The sequence below is a fragment of the Protopterus annectens genome, chromosome 7.part1 (assembly GCF_019279795.1).
Source record: "Protopterus annectens isolate FY-2018-M chromosome 7.part1, PAN1.0, whole genome shotgun sequence".
NCBI lineage: Eukaryota > Metazoa > Chordata > Ceratodontiformes > Protopteridae > Protopterus > Protopterus annectens.
The window spans coordinates 388,386,412-388,406,981 of NC_056740.1; the positions used below are offsets into that span (position 1 = coordinate 388,386,412).

The 20,570-nt window shown below is 43.5% G+C and overlaps 1 protein-coding gene across 2 annotated transcripts in view; it reads right to left on the bottom strand.

Annotated features, from left to right (window-relative positions):
- Positions 1–20,570, bottom strand: part of ARPP19 (cAMP regulated phosphoprotein 19) — a 238,591-nt gene that overhangs the window by 126,158 nt on the left and 91,863 nt on the right. For both annotated transcript variants that reach the window (XM_044078842.1, XM_044078843.1), the window contains one exon: positions 22–144. In XM_044078842.1, coding sequence (XP_043934777.1) covers positions 22–144 — 123 coding nt within the window. The remainder of the gene's footprint in view (positions 1–21; positions 145–20,570) is intronic.

Sequence of the window (20,570 nt, forward strand, 5' to 3'; positions counted from 1 at the left end):
TGTAGAGAAGCCATCACTTACCCCCTTCTGTAATCTTTTTCTCAATAATTCTGATCCCCCAGGCTTTTGTCCCAAGTGTGGATACCTAGCTTTTAGTTTTGCCTCCTCGGCTTTTTCAGGGCTTATCACCTTGTCCTCCATTTCCTATGAAAAGGAAAAAAAAATGAATTTCAATTGTGCATACTGCTCATCTCATTACATAGTACAAGATACTGCTCATCTCATTACATAGTATAAGATACGGCTTTGTAGTTTGCCCAAGATGGATACAATCTCTTCCTGCACAACACCCTACCTTGTTTCCAGGATTAACTATTGAACAAAGCAGTCTTTTAGACATTACATTTGTACAACCCTACTCACTTCTGCTTTTTTTCTTCTCTTCCCCTTTTGAGAAAGCCCACACTTAAAGTACTTTATAAAAACGGCTTTGTACCTGGAGAAAAGTGGCACCAAGAAGTTCCAGCCAGGAACGAACTGTAATCTACACAGCAAGACCTGGTGGTCATATTAAGAAAATGTAGCCCATTAAACACACACCCAGAACATGGACACCAATTATGTAAGCTATATGCAAAATGCGTTTGCACAATGGTGCACACACTTGCCCAACACTAGGCTGAATGTGCGTTTACCCCCATAACCATCCCCACTCTTCATTCAACTTGCATACTTCATTGCCAGTGAAATCTTTTTTTTTTGTACTGCAACACACACACAGGAGTACTAAGCCTGCTCTCCCTCCACATTCTGTAACGAGATGGTTAACATTTGAGAAATATGAACCACCACATTCGCACAAATTATAGCTCCAATTCTCCAAACTGTCGAAGCTGCACAAAAAAATAGCTGAACTAAGAGAACACTGGCATCAAGCTGCGAGAAATACTTTATTTCAACATAAGGTTTTAAACAGGTATAGACAACAGCAACCTTTTTAAACTAAGACTGTCCTTTACTATGGTGGTCTACAAACTGAAAAATCTTGCAACAGTGGCATTTTTTGTTTGCTGTATAGGCAGCCCAGAAAAAATGAATGATCACACTGCATACAAATTTGAATTGAGGTGTGTGTGTGTGTGTGTGTGTGTGTGTGTGTGTGTGTGTGTGTGTGTGTGTGTTGGGGGCTTCATCCCTGGAAAGGAGCCGCCTTACTGCTAGTTCAACTAACTTTCCTACAACAGCTGGGTAAACGCACAAGTACCTGAACTTTCAATAGTTTCACCTAACAGAGCAGTTACCAAAAGCCTTAAGTGAGGTAGCCAGCTGCAGGTGTTAAATTACCTGTAGGCTTTTGAAACTACACTTGTGCCTTTAGTTGGAAGATTTTTTTTCTGGTCAACAACCTGGTTGACCATTACAGGACTACTAAACGTGAAAAGTGCACATACTGAGACTTGTAGCGGATCTGGGTAACCTATCAACCTTTTCACAGTACCACATCAGGAGCAACAGCCAGGGGTGAGGGCATACCAGCTTACTAAATATACTATCCACTTTACTGAACAAACTGGTCCCTTAACACTGAGACAAGCTCTGTTCTTGCAGGATGATGTACATATCAAAGAACGTTACCATCTGCAACTTAATACACACTACTACTGCCAAATTTAGTGATACTTCTGTGTAGGAGTGAGTGGCGGCACAGTGCACTGAAGTAACAGCCACTGTTTTGGCAAGCCTACTAGTCACTAGAATCAATCCATTAGGTTGCTGAAATATGCACTCAAGACTATCTGAAATTATGTCCAACCAGTCACCCATCAGTCTCTCACTGGAAACTATTAAACTTCTCGGACAGTAGTTTAGAAGATGATGAGCACACCTACTGCTACCTTGGACTTTTCTGAAGAGTCTTTCATATGAAGAAAACTGATGCAGCTCTAATACTTCCTTAACCCAAGTCTCCAAACCGCATTTCTTCCAGTAGCAGTCAAGTGCACCATTTTAGCCCTAGAATGCCAAGAGATTAATCAAAAAGATAGCCTGGTAGCACTCCACCAGCCCAAAAAAAAAAAAAAAAAAATTCAGTAAAACTTTGTGATGCACTCCAGAGTGCACTACCTTTAGGAGGACTGGACCTCTCATCTGGAATTGGTGGGAGCTCAGGTGAATGCAAATATCCCAAGGCACTTATGAATAGTAGGGGGAGTTTCATGTCCCCTGGTCAAATTGTCCCTAGTCAACAAGTAAAACACCTTGGATCTCCCTTTGAGAGGCCACTGGTCTACAGGGACTAATCCAGTCAAAACTTAAGTAATCCAAAAACACTAAAAGGTAGCTCATATCTTCTGAGAACTTTGCTACAAGAGCTGCCTACCAATGCTCGACAGATGAACCTGTGATCACTCAATATTTACTGCTCAAAGATGCAAGCTAATCACTCATGTTCTCAATGAAGTAGACCACACAAGGCATCAGGTACTCAAGGGGCTGCATTGCTAGCTAGCATTCTGCCCCAACAGGATTTACCCAGATGTACATGGAGACTGAACACCCTAAAAAGCATATTCTACATTGCGTGAGTGGGCTGCACCCAGCTTGGCTGTCGCTACCAGAAGTCTGGTGTCTTTCCATGTTCAGAGCTGACCAAACCTCCTTGGATGACAGGCATTTTTCATGGAGGCCAGTAATTGTGTTTAGTTTGGATCCTTTCAAGAACATAACTTGTGCCTGAAAACTCGATATACAGTAGAGAAGTTAATAAAATCTTCCAGTAGCAAAAGATCAAATTGTTCAATACTGCTTTTCTTGCCTTGTCCACTGTACTCTTATTGCCCACCTGATCTGCTTAGAAGCATCTGGAGATGCTGCTTTCAACTTCAGTTCTCTAGAGCATATATGCAGGTGCAAACATCAAACTTCATACATCCGAAAAGACTACTTTTACAATGTAGCCTTGTAGTAAGTGGTTAAATTGGAGGAGAAAAAAAGTGTTGCTTATGATTTAAGCATGCAGTTGATCACAACACACAAACCCTGATTTTTTTTCCTTAAGTGTGTCACAAGCCCAAGTTCATGCTGTCCTGCCGATACCGATGTAAGAGGAACAGGCAGCCAATGCCACGTTTTATACTTCCAAAAGTTTTTGTATCAACATGCATTTTGTAAAATTAAGATTTTGGCCATTTATCCCCAGAAACGACAATATCTGGTATCAGTACCATCTCAGACATTAGCACATGTGACCCATACCCAGCTAAAAACTTTCCCTTTCAATTTCATATTTAGATTACTTGCACCACTTAGACCTCAGGGGTTTTGTCTGCTCAGCTTACACACATCAGTGGGTGAAAAGCATGTTACCATGTTCCCCAGCTGTTCCAGACTTACTTGCATTAGCACCCAACACCTTTCCACATTACCCCTAGTCAGAATCAAACTGCCAAGTCTTCCATTCCCTCCAGCTACTACTAGTTCTGCATCTGGAATAGGTAAAGTAATTCTAGAAAGTACAGTGGATATAAAAAAGCATATACACCCCTGTTAAATTGCCAGGTTGGGATATATAAAAAAAAGAGAGAGACCGCAATAAATGTTTTCCCACCTTTAATGTGACCTACAACCTATTCAGTTGAAAAAAAAAAAAAAAAGTCTGTTGGGGAAAAAATAAAATAAAAAAAGGTACAATAAGCTGGTTGCATGTGTGCACACCTTTAAAACTAATACTTTGTTGAAGCACCTTTTCATTTACTTACAGCATCGTCTTCTTGGGTACACACCAGACAGAGAGACTCTTCACTAACCCCAAAATAAAGTTCAGCTATCTTAGGAGGATTTTCCTGACATTTACTCGGTTGCCTGCTACAGCAAAAGCCATGGTTCGCAGAGCTCTTACAAAGCAAAGGGATCTCACTATTGAGTGAAGAGTCATCAAAAAGTGGAGAAAATATGGGACAATAGTGACATTGCAAAGAATTGGACATCCCTCCAAAATTGATGAAAAGGCTAAGACGAAACCGGTCAGAGAGGTTGCCAAAAGACCTACAGCAACACTGAAGGAGCTGAAGGAATTTCTGGCAAGTACTGATTGTGTACTGCATGTGACAGTCTCCCGTATTCTCCATATGTCTGGACTATGGGGTAGGGTTGCAAGACAGAAGCCTTTCCTTACACAGAAAAACATCTAGGCCTTCCTTACACCGAAAAACATCCAGGCCTGGCTAAAATTTACAAAACAAAAGCATGTGGGAAGATGTGCTGTGGTCTGATAAGACCAAGGTTGAACTTTTTGGCACAATTCCAAAAGGTATGTTTGGTGAAAAAACACTTTGCAATTGTTTTCTTCAGCTGGAAATGGGGCTTTAGTCAAGGTGGAGGGAATTATGAGCAGTTCCAAATACCAGTCACTTTTGGCCCAAAACCATCAGGCGCCCAAAGCTGAAGATAGAGGAATTTCACCTTTTAGAACACAATGAACCCAAGCAACCCAACAAAAGAATGGGTTCAACAGAAGAAAAAGTTTTGGAATGGCCAAGCCAAAGCCCAGACCTAAATGCAATAGAAAGCCTGTGGGGTCACACCTGAAGAGGGCTGTGCACAAGAGATGCCCTAGCAATCAGAGATTTGGAGAGCCTTTGCAAGGAAAGTGGGCAAACATTGCCAAGTCAAGATGTGCCATGCTGACAGACTCCTACCCAAGAAGACTGAATGTTGTAATTAAAATCAAAAGGAGCTTCAAAGTATTAGTTTAAGGGTGTGCACACTTATTCAACTTGCTTATTGTACGATTTTTAATTTTTTATATTTTTTCCCGTAACAGATGTTTTTTTCAACTTTTCCCACCTTTAATGCGACCTACAACCTGTGCAAAACAGGGGTGTGTACACTTCTATCCACTGTAGCTGTATAAAGTACAAGCTTATCAAATTTGTACCAATATAAAAACATTCTAGTCTTAGTTTACTGCTCACATCTTCTGCAACATTTACTTTTACACATGTATATACCAAATCTGTATCAATAATGCCAATACCAAACAAGCACACCCTAAACACAACCAAACTGAGCAACCCACATCAAATGCACACTCACCACACAAAGTTAAGCCTAAACACTGTTGCTACATACCCTCAGTACACAATCACAAAAACATGCACCTGTGTGTCACATTCACCACAGTACGAATGCAACCTTGTTGCAAAACTTGACAAGAATTATGGTGGGCAATGAAGCGTGGCAAGATCACAGCTTTCATTCCTTCAACTTCCTCCACATAAACCAAGAGCAAAACGAAAACTAATGTCACACGGTAGTTCAAAGTGAATCCACTTGAGGTTCTGCCAAGTTTTACAGCAAGAGAAGCTACAGAAGCAGCTGTTCAGTTTCACTTTCACAGCATTCTGCAACAATTTTACTAAAGTGCTCAACAAGTTACTGTTGGGAGGGGTTCCAAGTTCTTTCTTGCAAAGATTATGCTTTTACTCAAACGTTAAACAAGACACCTAGGTTAAAAAGAATTTACTGGGTTGTATGCCTACACTAGGAGGAAGAAGGCAGTTGTAGTTTCCATGGTCTTTGCATGGCTTCTTTACTGCCTTAAAAATTTCACTGCATAAAAAGTCATGGAAATTACGGTATACTGGTGGCCCTTACTAGATTTTACAAATGGGCCCACAATACCAAATGCAGTGTTCAAATAAGAATGCCAAGTCTGACACTAGGCAAGATGAAGCAGTTTTTTTTTTTTAATCCGGATATAGCACTGATCTACACAATCCCATTTAAAGATCTACATTTCCTTCATAATACCAGGTCTTGAGTCTGCCAACATTTCTAGTTTTTGTCACATTTCTAGTGTGACTGGATAGTACATGCCTTGCAATTCTTCCCTCAACCACAATATCAAACAGCTTACACTTGTTACTTTGTTAGATAGGCTTCTACTTAGTTTCTTCAGAGAACATTCACAATTCCAGGCAAAATGGCAGGTTGGTTCATAAGGCTGGAAAGCTTGTTACAGGCTAATCAGGTGTTGGCAGTCAGCTACACGAGGCAACTTCCACAAGTCCACCAGTAATCTTTCCATTACACACAGGGGTCAGGAGCTACACTTCCATTCTGCACAGGGGTCAGGAGCTACACTTCCATTCTGCACAGGAGTCAAGAGTCACAGTGTAGTAGAGAGCTTTGCACAAGAGTTTGATATCAAACAACCCCTTTTCACTCCCACAAACATTTCTAGAGTCCACATGCTGATATGGGCACAAGGGTTCAGTTCCTCAAAACTCCTCTTTCATAGGTTCATACTAGGCTACTTTATGACCACAGTAAATCCCGGTCTGGGCATAAAAGTTCAACTATAGAGATAAAACATAGCACCTGCAGCTCTTTCACATTCAAGTGAATACCACAATTTATTCATTCTGGATGCTTACTTCTGGTTAAGAAGTCAATAAGTCCTGCTTAGTACAGCTTGCATTTTTGGTGGGTGGGGAGGGGAAGACCCTTTCCAACATTTCCCCACCAATAAAGTCCATCATCAGTTTCTGTATGCAAGATTGCAACTCCAGTGCTAGTGGACTCATTTATATAAATGAAACATTCATTGTGTTTGGACTCCTCCAGAGGGAGTCTAGCATACAAATTCACAGGCAGTCCTTTTCAGCTTTACCCCGTATGCTTTGCTCCATCCACCCCGGTCAGGGATGCCTCAAAATGTACAGTCTCACAGGCATGTAACTTTAGAGAGAGTTCTCTGCCAATGGCTCTCAACCTACAAGTTAGGAACCAAATACATCAGCAGGGGTAGCTCCTGAAGACAGTATAATCGCATAAACTTGGTTTCATTTTGTACCATCTATTACCACTGCAGTGAGTTTCCTTGACAAAGTCTCTGGTTTAGCACTCACAATGTTGAAGTGCATACATACATACAGCATTCAGTAGCACTTGTGGAAAACTGCACCCCTCCCCCAATATGGGGTTAGGCTCACATACTTCTCAAGCACATTTTATTAATGCAGTCAGGACAATAGACTAGATTCCAATGGATATGGAAATAGCAACCCCTTAAAAGCTTGCCAGCTCAGCATTAAGTGGAGTCCAGCTATTCTCCAAACAAAAAGTTTGGAGAAGCACGATACCCATTACATTAGGGGTGGCTAACAAACTAGCTTCTCCATAGCAACAATTATAAGATAACATTTCAGAAATACTTTGGCATAAATCCCTACATCTAGGTGCACATACTCCACAACTGCATTTTATCACTGCTGCAGTAACTGAAGCTAAACGGCTAGATTAGCACAAGACAAATGAGGGTTCAAGAGCCCCTGGAAAACTAGTTTATTTCTAAAAAAACCCCATCCTAGACCTGGAAAAGGAATCTAGTTTATAGCACTTTGTCTGCACAAAGAACAAAGCTGAGGCTTCTAGAATACTGCTAAAATACAACCTTCTCCAAGGAGCTGCAAATGAAGCCTAGGCCCTTGTAGAAAGGGCCTTGACCCTGCCTGGAATAGTCATGCTGTATATAACATGGAATAAGACCATTTGTAGATTTTCATGAAGATAAGAAAGGACAGCTGGTCTCAAAATAACCTGATCACAAGTTCTTGGAAGAACAAAACCTTTCAGATAGCACCATACATGTCAAGCAGAGCACCTCTTTGGCCCTCTTCAAAAGGAACCTTGATGATTGGATGGGTGAAAGGAAATTCACCCCGGAGATAATGTCAGTCGCCCTGCTAGACAGGGGTCCAGGGAAGTAAATAGTGTGGGAAGAAATAGCAAGGGAATGTTATGGCTAGACTTTTATAGGCCCTAGGGTAGATAGCCTGTCTGGACATAGAGGGTACACTCCACCTTGTTAGCTTCCGAGAGAAGAGATTAATATCTGACTTAAAGCCAATATTTTACATAAAATTATTGGTTCCAATCTTCAAGAGGAGGGGAAAAAAAGGTTAGGTTGACCCACCATAGAGATCAGAGCAATAAGCAAAGCAGTTCTCCAGGTCAAGAAACTTAGTCAGTCTGAGGAGATGGTTCAAATGGAGCCAGTTTTATAGTTTTTAACAAGATCCCAAGGGGGATCCACCATTTTATATTATAGGCTTTGAATGAAACTCCTTTCAAATCTTCTCTTTGGCAGCATAAAGACTTCTTGAATACAACCCTTCTAAATGAGTGACAGCTGCCAACACCCCCTCACAGACCGTATATGCTGGAAGACAGAAGGGAAATAGTTTGTTCTGGCAGGTAGAGAGGAAATCCCTGGAAAGGAGAAAACTCGCTGCCTTCTGTAACCAGGATGGACTACTCTCATGACCATCTGCCTGACAACCAGCTTTGACTAATGCAATCGCCCACCTGTAGCCAATGCATTTTAAACAGTTATGTCACCAAAGAAGTCTATGAACAATTTTCTTAAGGCTGGAAGAACCAAAGAAATTAAGGTTATTCTATGGTAAAGAAAATAATGGTACCATATCCCCTGGGAAGTCTAGCAGCAATTGTCAGCAACAAGTCGATAAAGAGCAACTTCATACACTAACCCAGCAGACCACAGAAGACTCTTTCAAAGAAAGAGCTGGCTTTTCTTACTCTTGTGTGGTAAAGTTCCTTTTGGGGAGAAGGGGACCTTTTGAACACTTAAATGGGAACACATCTGCCCAGCAATGGCAAGCATTATCAGACTTGTCCTCCGAAGCATGCAGAGGAGTGCCTGAACCAACAGCTTCGGGCACATGGAAGATGCTCTAAAGTTTTGTTAGCTGGCTGGCTGTTCTACCCTTTCCAGGATATGCCCTAAATAAAGCTAGGTTAATTCAGCAGTTAACCTAAACATATGCCCAGCCACAAACCTGGCAGCTGGCTACAGAAAGTACAGTTGTGTACCTACCATAAAATGTAGATGTTACAGTGTATTCACTGTTGCAGTCATTACACTTGGGTTTACCCACAGTCGGCCTGAATTCCAAAGTCCTGGTCCGGCGTCAGTTGCGGTCACCTCTTCCCTGACGTCAGTGTGCCAGGGGTATAAAAGATGCAGCAGACGCCATTTTCTCCAGTTTTTCTTGCCCCAGATGTCAGGTGCCCCCAAAAGGCTAGGCTAAAAATTTGCAAATAGAAAAGCATGCACTAACATAAACATTACCTTCCTCTACAAGCAAATAATAGGTAGTATAGAATAGAGAAGTACAGATGAGTCCCAGCAATGAAAGGGGGATGGTGGGAGGGTAACCTGGACTGCAACAGTGAATACACTCAAACGTTTATGGTAGGTACACAACTGTACTGTGTTAGCGTTTCACTGTTGCAGTCATTACACTTGGGTTGAATCCCAAAGCGGAGGTTGGGTGGCTGGGTCTAAATAGGATTAAGAGTGGCTATGAGGCCCTGCAGAACTGCAGTGGCAAAGCCTGCTCTGGATTTAGAGTAGAGTAAAGAGGTAAGTGATGGTGCTTGGTAAAAAAAAAAAAAAAAGTGTGCACTGAACTCCAAAGTTGCAGCCGCAAAATTTCCATGGTTGGTAACTCCTCTGAGAAAGGCTGCTGATGTGGCTGCTGCCCTAGTAGAATGTGGCCTATATATTCTTAGGCACCAATTTGCCATGCTGTGCATAGCAGAAACGAATGCAGTGTCCTATCCATTTTGAAATAGTCTGCTTTGAAATAGCAACTTTTTGTGGCATATGCTGCAGGATCATAAGGAAAGGCTCAGTTTTTCTGAAAGCTTTTGTTTTGTCCAAGTAGAAGCGTAGCTGCCCGTGTATGTCCAAAGAGTGCAGAAGTCTCTCCCTTTTATTCTGGGGATTTGGGTAAAAGGTTGGTAAATGGTTTGGTTAAGAGCCACACTGGATACTACCTTTGGCATAAATGTTGTGTTTGTCCTTAGAGAAACCCTGTCCGGATGAAAAATGATAAAAAGGTTCCACTGCCATTAATGCCTGTAACGGAGACTCTTCTTGCTGAAGTTATTGTTAGGAGCAGAGCAGTTTTCCATAAGAATTTTATCTCAGCTGTATTGGCTGGCTCAAAAGGAGGCAGTGTGAGCTTTTCCAAGACAAAGTTGGAGGTCCCATGTTGGTATAGGTGCTCTTCCTTGGGGTCTTATGTTTTTGCCCCTCTGAGGTATTGTCTTAGCAGTGGACGAGCGAAAATAGGAGGTTCCGTATTGTAATGAGCTGAAATGGCAGAGGCATGGATCTTAATAGATGAGAAGGACAGGCCTTTGTCCAGCATCTCACGTTAGGTATTGTAAAATCTGAGGAATAATAGGAACAAGCAGTTCAAGTCCTTGTGCCTGGTTCCAAGCACAGAATCTCTTCCATTTTTCTGCATATTTCCTGGTGCTGGGCCTCCTGTCTTCCAAAATGACATCCACAACTGCTTTAGGAGAGGAGAGTGTTCTGAGTGGCTATATTATTCGCCATGCAGCCAGATTTAAGGTTCTGAGTTGGCTGTGCAGGATCTGATTGTTTTGTTGGGTCAGCAGATGAAGAATTTGAGACAAGGTCCAGGCTGGCCCTTGAGACAAGCTCTTTAGGATTGGGTACCAGTGCTGGTGTGGCCAGTCTGGGGCAATCATTTTTGGCTTCTCTTGTCTGACTTTTAGGAGTACCTTGGGGAGTAGAGGCAGTGGTGGATAGGCATAAACTGTTAGGGTTTTCCAGCTGAATGACAGAGAATCCACCTTCCATGCTTGAGTGAAAAGTCCTGGTGCAGAATCTCTGTAGTTGGTAGTTGTGAGGGGAGGCAAACAGATCTATGTCTGTGCATCCCCATTTCTTTATCATGCTGAAGACTTGTGGATCTAGTTTACACTTGAGGGTCCATGAGGTTTCTGCTTAGTTTGTCTGCCAGTGTATTTTTCTTTCCTGGCAGGAATTGAGCCTGCAGATGTACTTGATAGGCCAGTGCTGTGTTCCACAAAGTCATGGCTTGTCTGCAGAGGGGGTAGGAATGTGTGCCCCCTTGCTTATGTACCACATGACTGTAGTATTGTCCGTCTTTAGTAAGATGTCCTGAATGTAGTAGATCCTTGAAGGCTGTCTAGGCATTCTGTACAGCTAGCATCACTTTTTGATGGATATGAAGATGCATTTGGTCTGTGGGCCATGTGCCCTGTATACATTTTCCTGCAGTGTGCGCTTCCCAAGCATAATCCAATGCATCTGTTAGTGTCTGCCTGGCTGTGGGTAAACTGAAAGGCTGTCCCTTGTGGTGACAGGCCAGTGCCCACCATTGAAACTCTTGTTGCAGGCAGGGAAGGAGAGTAATTGTTTCCAGGCTGTGGCAATGTTGAATCCAAACACTTTTTAGATACCATTGTAGCTTCCTCATATGCAGTCTTGCATATGGAATTAGTAGGATGCAGGATGCCATGAAGCCCAAAACCTGCAGAATTTTTCTTGCAGGGAGCTGGGTCTTTGTTGCCATCATTTGAAAATGAGTCAGTTGCCTTTGCTTGTCTGGCGTGAGATAAGCCATCTGGGTAGTTGTATTTAAGCTTGCACCCAGGAATATTGTCTCTCGAGAGGGCACTAGTTTTGATTTCTTTTGGTTTACTGTGTACCCTAGGCAAATTAGTAATCTTTTTACAAACGCCAGATGCTTTAGTAGAATGTCTTTGCTGTCTGCTTGAATAAGGCAGTCGTCCCAAGTAGGGATATATTTGAATTCTTTGTCTGCAAATGCAATTACTGGTGCCAGGCATTTGTGAAGACCATGGGCGCAGTAGATAAGCCAAAGGGCAGTGCAGAGAATTGGTAATGCATTGAGCCAGCTATGAATCAGAGGCATCTTCTGCAAGATTGTCTGATTGGGACATGCAGGTATGCCTCTGAGGTCCAAAGTAACTAGCCAAGCCTTCTTTCCCAGCATAGGTAGAAGTTGCTGTAGTGTCAACATTTTGAATTTTGGAACGTCCAGGAAAGTATTGAGAGAAGACTCTGCTCTTGCTGTGCTACTTTTTGAATAGCCTTCATGTCCATGAGAGCAGAAATTTGTTTTTGTGCCTCTGCCCATTGATTGTGTGGCAGGTCTGGCATACATTTTGGCCTTGGTAGGGTGTGAAAGTGGAACCTGTAACCCTGGAAAACAATATTCAGTACCCATTTGTCCTGGGTGATCATGTGCCAAGTGCTAGTTTTCCTCCTAAGGGTGCTGCCAAAAGGCAAGTGCTTGGCATTGGTAGAGAAAAGTCATTGGGACTGTTTCCTATAAGGTTGTGATTTGTCTTCAGCCCCCAAAGGCGGAAGCACCCCATTGCTTAGGTCTGTATGAGCCTTGGGGCAGAGACCTGCCTCTTGGGCGTCTGTATCTGCCTCTTTGTGGCCTGACACTGGAAAGGACCAATTTTTAGAAGGCCAGTTCCTGCTAAATCTGGGTGGCTGAACCTGTAAGAAATCCTTTACTGTCTTGCATTGATTTTGCTTTATCCTCCATTTTCTTTAACACCTCTTCTGCCTTAACACCAAACAAAAGTATCATGCTGTAATGGAGCATCCAACAATTTTGCTTTAACATGATCAGGTAAACTTTGTCCTTTTAACCAAGCATGCCTTCGAATGGCAGAACCTGTAACTGAGCTCTGCAAGAAGCCTCTAATGAATCAAAACCACATTGCAAAGTATGTTTCCCACTTGTTCAGCTGCATGCAATAAATCCTGCATTTCCTTATTTTCAGGACATTCTGAGCTTGTAAGCGTTTTCTGTTTTAGCAAAGACATTAGGTATTGTTGATTAAGCATGTGAAACTGGCAGTTTAAAGCTCTTACAGCTAAAGTAGCAGAGGTGTAAACTCCTCCCCACCCCAATCTGTCCAGTGTTCTAGAATCCCTATCAGAGGGAACAGATTTTTTTTTTGCAGTGGAAGCCTTGACCCCTTTGGGACCCTGAGAAATTGTTTCCGGCTCAGCAGCAGGGTTTTTATAAAGAAATTTATGAGAATCTGGGACCCAGTAGTACCTATCTGGCTTAACTGGTGCCGGGAGTAAAGAATCAGGAGACAAAATGGATTCAGAAAACACAATATCTAGCACAGGGGGAACAACAAGGGGCCTGTGCTGAGGCAGTAAAAGAAAGTCTGAACCTTTTCTTGGATTCTAAATAATCCTGGCTCTCCCAATGGAAATGCTCCCTCATGGTGTGCAGGGTTTCCCCAAAGGAGTAATCCTCAGGAGGAGAGGCTGAAGGGATAGATTCTTCAGTGTCAGAGTCCTCATAGGAAGGAAGAGAACAGCCCCGATCTGAAGAGGAATCAGAGGAAATAGAAACCTGGTTAGAGGAATCATAGTCGGCATCTTGCCTAGGCCTTTTATCAGGAGGGGGATGGGAACCCCTGATCAGAGTAATTAGATCCTCGGCCATTTTAAGCATCTGTTTCTTTGGCATGGATGACTGTCCAGGTGAATGCTGTACTTGTTTGTCTTTAAAGGCGTTTTAGACTTTGCCTTGGCTGCTGAAGTGAAGTGGTCTTGAGAGTAAGCTGTGTAGGTCTGAAAACACCCTCAGAAGCAGATGCCTGCTCAGCGGCTCCGGACGCATCTGAGGGAATAGTTTCCGTAGGCCCAATACCTTGAGTTTCCAGAGGCCTAGTTGTCTCCACGTGGGAGTTGGAGGCGGCCTGTGGCTCTGAGGTAGCGGGTGTCCGGGACTGTGAAAGCGTCTCACTGAGAACCGGTGACTGGCCTAGAAGAGGCTTAGTTGGTTTTGGACCTCAGATGCCTGTCCTTTTTATGAACTCCGGTAGTCTGTTCTGATGGCATTATATAGTTAAACCTTCGGCCAAAGTAATGTAAAGCAAAATCGAACAGATGCTTTAGTGCGTTGATTGAATCTAGCGCAAAACCAACAACTAGCAACATCATGGTCAGGGCCTAGGCAAGGAATACAGCAAGAATGAAAATCCTTATGGAGGTATTTGCTTCCCACAAGAAATACAATTGTTAATTTTTACTGACCTCTGTCTGGAGCAAGAAAAAAAAAAAAAGTTTCCCCAACGGGGTACTTGGCTTTACTGAAGACTTCGGATTGTAAATTAAATTTCGAAAATCTCAGGAGTCGACAGACCGGCACTTGCGAACTGCTTTTGCTTCGGGCACTGCGCGGCAAGAAAGACTGAAGAAAATTGTGTCGGCTGCATCTTTTATACCCCTGGCGCACTGACGTCAGAGAAGAGGCGACAGCAACCGATGCAGGACCAGGACTTTGGAATTCAGGCAGACTGCGGGTAGCCTGCCAGCAGGATAACCCAAGTGTAATGACTGCAACAGTGAAACACGAACATCAAGCTTTGTAAGCAGTATCTTGAGACAGGATGGGAGTACAGAAACCATCACTCCTGAATCATGAAAAACTATTGCAATATTTTGTTTTGCAACAACCCAGTTTGAGCTGTGAAGTAAACTGCAGCACTTATGACCTGTGAAGCTTATCCAGTGTTTTGAAGAGACATAACATTAAAGAACTATACAGTTTGGACCCATTTCCCAAGAATCTGAAAAGCTTTGCTACCACAATAAATTTCAGTAAAAGCCAATCCAGTCACCCTGGACATCCAGGCCTTCACCACACTTGGCCTATATTTTTGCTCCTAAAATGAAGGCTGCCCCCCAAAGCCCAGGATGTTGGATCTAGATTCCTCAAGCACTGACCAACTCTTAATATACATTACCTGTCCACGATTTGGACAGGAGCTTCACCAGCAGATAACATTACTCAAACTGCTTCCTTTCAAACTTGCTGGGGGAGTATTGGTATTTGTACAGCAGTTTATAACTTTTTGCTGCCTAACTCGCCACAATTTTTCCCCAGTCAACGCCATCAAAAGCAAGCAGATGGATAGATGGAATGTGGGGGGGGGGGATACCCTCTTTGGGGGTTCCGATCCAAAATTAATACGTATGGAGAGAAAGTACAGTTTTGTACCTACCATAATTGTAGATGTTAGAGTGTCTTCACTGCTGCAGTCATTACACTTGGGTTATCCTGCCGTCAGGCAGTCCCGCAGTCGGTCAGAGTTCCAAAGTCTTGGTCCAGCGTCGGTTGCTGCCGCTTCTTCCCTGATGTCAGTGCGCCAGGGGTATACAAGATGCAGCAGACGCCATTTTCTTCAGTTTTTCTTGCCCCAGATGTCAGGTGCCCCCAAAAGGATAGGCAAGACATATTACTTACAAAACATACATAAATACAACCTTTAGCCAGCAAATACACCACATAAAAAGTATAGTGTAGAAAGATATAAATAAGACCAGGCTAAGAAAGAGGGGAAGGAGGGTGGGTAACCAGGACTGCAGCAGTGAAGACACCAACATCTACATTTATGGTAGGTACAAAAAACTGTACTATGTACATAGTGTTTCACTGCTGCAGTCATTACACTTGGGAAGAATCCCAAAGCAGAGTCAGGGTGGCTGGTTCTAGAGAGGATTTGGTGTGGCTATGAGGCCCTGCAGCACTGCTGTGGCAAAGCCAGCTCTGGATCTGGAGTAAAGAGGCAAGTGGTAATGCTTGGTAAAGGTGTGCACTGAACTCCAAGTTGCAGCTTCCAAAATGTCCTTGGTAGGTACTCCTCCAAGATAGGCAGTAGAAGTTGCAGTTGCCCTGGTGGAATGTGGTCTAATGTTAGATGGTACAGGCTTCCCATGCTGTGTGTAGCAGAACCGGATACAGTGTCCTATCCACTTTGAAGTGGTCTGCTTTGAAATGGCCTTTCCCTGTGATCTTGCAGCATAGGATACAAAAAACAATTGCTCAGTTTTCCTGAAAGCTTTTGTTTTGTCCAAGTAGAAGCATAATATGTGCATGTCCAAGGAATGTAGACTTCTCTCCCCCTTTATTCTGGGGGTTTGGATAAAATGTTGGCAAGTTAGTTTGGTTGACAGCCACACTGGATACCATCTTAGGCATAAATTAAGGGTTTGTTCTTAAGGATACCTGTCTTGGTGAAAAATCATGAAGGGCTCCACTGCCATTAGTGCCTGTAGTTCTGAGACTCTTCATGCTGAGGTTATTGCCAGTAGCAGGGCAGTTTTCCAGGAATTATACACTTTATTTCTACTGCATTGGCTGGCTCTAAAGGAGATAAAGTAAGCTTTTCCAAGACAAAATTTAGGTCCCAAGTAGGGGTTGGTGCTCTCCGGGGCGGTCTTATGTTTTTTGCCCCTCTGAGGTACTGCTTTAGTAATGGATGAGAGAAAATAGGAGGATCTGTGTTGTAATGAGCAGAGATGGCAGAAGCGTGGATCTTAATGGATGAAAAGGAGTCCTTTGTCCAGCATCTCAGTTAAGTATTGGTATTGTAGTATCTGAGGTATGTTAGGGACAAGAGGGTCAAGGCTTTGAGCCTGGTTCCAGGCACAGAATCTCTTCCACTTTTCTGAATAAGATTTCCTGGTGCTAGGCCTTCTGGCCTCCAAAATGACATCCATAACAGCTTTATCTGCCATGCAGCCAGGGGATAAGGTTTTGAGCTGACTGCGTAGGATCAGATTGTTTTGTTGAGTCATGTGGTGTGGAATTTGAGGCAAAATCCAAGGTTGGCCTCGAGCCAAGTTCTTTAAGATTGGGTACCAATGTTGGCATGGCCAGTCTGGAGCAATCAGAATCTGCGTTTTTTCTTGTCTGTCTTTTAGGAGAACCTTTGAAAGGAGAGGCAGAGGAGGGAAGGCATAAACATGTAGGCTTTTCCAGCTGAACTAAAGAGCATCCACTTTCCATGCTTGTGTGTGATAAGTCCTTGTGCAGAATTTTTGTAGTTGGCAGTTCAGTGGGGAGGCAGAGATCCATGTCCGGGCACCCCCATTTTTGCATTATCATGCAGAAAACTTGTGGATTTAAAATTCACTCGTGAGGATCCATGAGGTTTCTGCTTAGGTCATCTGCCAGAGTATTTTTCTTTCCTGGCAGGAATTGAGCTTGCAGATTAACTTGATAAAAGTTAGAGCTGTGTTCCACAAGGTCATGGCTTGTCTGCATAGGGGGTAAGAATGAGTGCCCCCTTGCTTGTTTATGTGCCACATTATTGTGGTGTCGTCCGTCTTAATTGGACTGGATGCAGAAGGTCCTTTAAAGCTGTTAGGGCATTTTGTACAGCCGTCTTTTTGATTGATGTGTAGATGCATTTGGTCTGTGGTCCATTTACCCTGAATACATTTTTCTGCCATGTGCTCCCCAGGCGTAATCCGAAGCATCTGTTAAAGTCTGCCTGGCTGTGGGTAGTGTGAAAGGCTGACCCTTGTTGAGGTGACATGCCTGTGCTCACCATCGAAACTCCTGTTGCAGGCAGGGAATTCGTGGTATTACAGTTTCCAAGCTGTGAGAGAGTGTGGATTTCAAACACTTTTTAGGTACCATTATAAATTTCCTCAGATGCAGTCTGGCATATGGAATTAGAAGTATGCAGGAGGCCATGAATTCCAAGGCATGCAGAATTAATTTTTCTTGCAGGGAGTTGGGACTTTGTTGCCATCAATTGAAAATACCGAGTCAGTTGTCCTGGTTTGTCTGGCGTTGTATTTAAGCTGGCACCCAGGAATATCATCTCTTGTGAGGGCACTGGTTTTGACTTCTTTTCGTTTACTGTGCACCCTAGGCAACTTGATACATTTTTTACAAATGCCAGGTGCTTTAGAAGAATGTCCTTATTCTCTGCTTGAATCAGGCAGTCGTCCAGGTATAGATAAATTTGAATTCCTTTTTGTCTGCAAAATGCAATTACTGGTGCCAGGCACTTTGTGAAGACCCTGGGTGCAGTAGATAAGCCAAAAGGGCAGTGCAGAGAATTGGTAGTGCATTAAACCAGCTATGAATCTGAGGTATCTTCTGCAATTTTGTCCGATAGGGACATGCAGGTATGCCTCTGAGGTCCAAAGTAACAAACCAAGCATTCTTGTCCAACATGGGAAGGAAGGAGTTGCTGTAGTGTCAACATTTTGAATTTTGGAACATCCAGGTAAGTATTTAGAGTGGAAAGGTCTAGAATGCGTCTCCAGGCTTTGTCCTTTCTGGGGACCAGGAAGAGTCTGGAGTAAAAACTGTCCTTGTTCCTGCTGTGGAACGTTTTGAATAGCTCATGTCCATGAGGGCTGTAAATTTGTTTTTGTGCCTCTGCCCATTGATTTTGTGGCAGGTCTGGCATTCCTTTTAGCCTTGGTAAAGTGTGAAAGTGGAACCTGTAACCTTGAGACACAATATTCAGCACCCATTTGTCCTGGGTGATTGTTTGCCAGTTTTGTGGAAAAAGTGCTAGTTTTCCCCCTAAGGGAGCCAACAGGGTAGAGTTTGGCATTGGAAGGGGAAGTCATTGAGATGGTTTCCTGTAAGGTTGTGACTTGTTCTCACCTCCTTTTGGTGTTTAAGCACCCCCACTGTCGTGGTCTGTAATATCCTTGGGGCTGAGATTTGCCTCTCATTGGCGTATGTATCTGCCTCTTTGTGGCCTGTCTGACACTGGAAAGGACCAATTTTTAGTAGGCCAATTTCTGCTAAATCTTGGTGGCTGTACCTGTGAAATCCTTCACTGTTTGCATAGATGTTGCCTTATCCTCCATTTTAATACCTCCTCTGCTTCAACACCAAATAAAATATATTGCTGTAAAGGAGCATCTAGTAATTTCACCTTAACGTGATCTGGTAAGGTTTGTTCCTTTAACCAAGCATGCCTTCGAATCACAGATCCTGTAACTGCTGCTCTACAAGAAGCTTCTAATTAATCAAAACCACATTGCAACGTACGTTTACCTACTTGTTCAGCTGCATGCAATAAATCCTGCATTTCCTTAAAATCAGGTTGTTTTGCACTCTCTCATTTTCTGTTTTAACTGAGACAGTAAATATTGTTTATATTTAAGCATGTGAAACTGGCAGTTTAAAGCTCTCACTGCTGATGTTGCCGAGGTGTAAACTTTCTTCCCCCATCTGTCTAATGCACTGGAAACCTTGTCCGAGGGAACTGGATTTTTAGCTATGGAGGCCTTTACCCCATTGGGACCCTGGGAAATAGTTTCTGGGTCAGCAGCAGGGTTTCTATAAAGAAATGTGAGTCAGGGACTCTGTAGTACCTGTCTGGCTTGACTGGAGCAGGGGGTAATGAATCTGGATTTAAACTGGATTCAGAGAACACATCGTCGAGAACATCCAACACTGGCGGAATAGCAAGGGACCTGTGCTGAGGCAATAAAAGAAAATCTGAGCCTTTTCTTGGACTCAGGAGTAATCCTGGCCCTCCCAGTGGAAATGCTCCCTCATGGTGTGTAAAGTTTCCCCAAAAGAATAATCCTGAGGAGGAGGAGAAGCTGAAGGGATAGATTCTTCAGCATCAGAGTCCTCATGGGGGGGGGTAAGGAATATCCCTGGTCTGAAGAGGAGTCAGAATATATAGAAATCTGGTCAGAGGAGTCAGTCTGTATCCTGCCTAGGCCTTTTATCAGGAGGGGGATGGGTACCCCTAATCAGAGTAATTAAGTCTCCGGCCATTTTGAGCATCTGCTTTTAGGCATGGAGGCCTGTCCAGGTGAATGCTGTACTTGCTTAGTCTTTAATGTTGCTTTAGATTTGGCTGTAGATGCAATGTTAAGCTGTGAAGGTCTGAAAACACCTTCAGAAGCCGAAGCCTGCTCAGCGGCTCCGGACTCATCTGAAGGGTTAGTCTCCGTAGGCCCAACACCTTGAGTATCCAGAGGCCTAGGCAACTCCACGTGGGAGTCGGTCGGGGCCTGTGGCTCTGAGGTAGCGGGTGTCAGGGGCTGCGAAAGCGCCTCACTGAGAACCGGCGACTGGCCTAGAAGAGGCTTAGTCAGTTTTGGGCCTCTGATACCGGTCCTTATCTTTGTGGTTTTTGTGAATTCCGGTCGGTTGCTCCGACGGCATGGTATTAGACCTTCGGCCAAAATAATGGCGTGCAAAATCAAACAGACTTTTAATAGTGCGTTTGTTTAATCTAGCACAAAACCGACAACTAGTAACGTCGTGATCTGGGCCTAGGCATGGAATACAGTAAGAATGAAAATCCTTACGAGGTATTTGATTCCCACAAGAAATACAATCAACTTTTACGGACATCGGTCTGAGGCAAGAAAAAGTTTCCCCAACGGGGTACTTGGCTTTATTGAATACTTCAGATCTGAAATCTAATTTGAAATCTCAGGAATCGGCCGACCGGCACTTGAACTGCTTTTGGGCACTGCGTGGCAAGAAAGACTTAAGAAAATGGCATCTGCTGCATCTTGTATACCCCTGGCGTACTGACGTCAGGGAAGAAGCGACAGCAACCAACGCCAGACCAAGACTTTGGAACTCTGGCCGACTGCAGGAATGCTTGACGGCAGGATAACCCAAGTGTAATGACTGCAGCAGTGAAACACTATCATCATACATTCTGAAAACCTGTCACGCTTCCCTTCACTCCACAACCAAGGAGTGAAAAATGGCCCTACTCAAATACTATAACACACCTGAGCCTCCATGCTGATTTGACATCTTCTAAAAACAGCCTCCAGACCCAATCCCAGAGTGAGCTGCTGCCCTCAAATTAAATTTTCGCACAAACAGTATTTTTTGGAGGAGGGGTCAGATGGAGAGGACAAGTGGGTGTACAACTGAAACTTAGGCTGGGTTAATACTCCT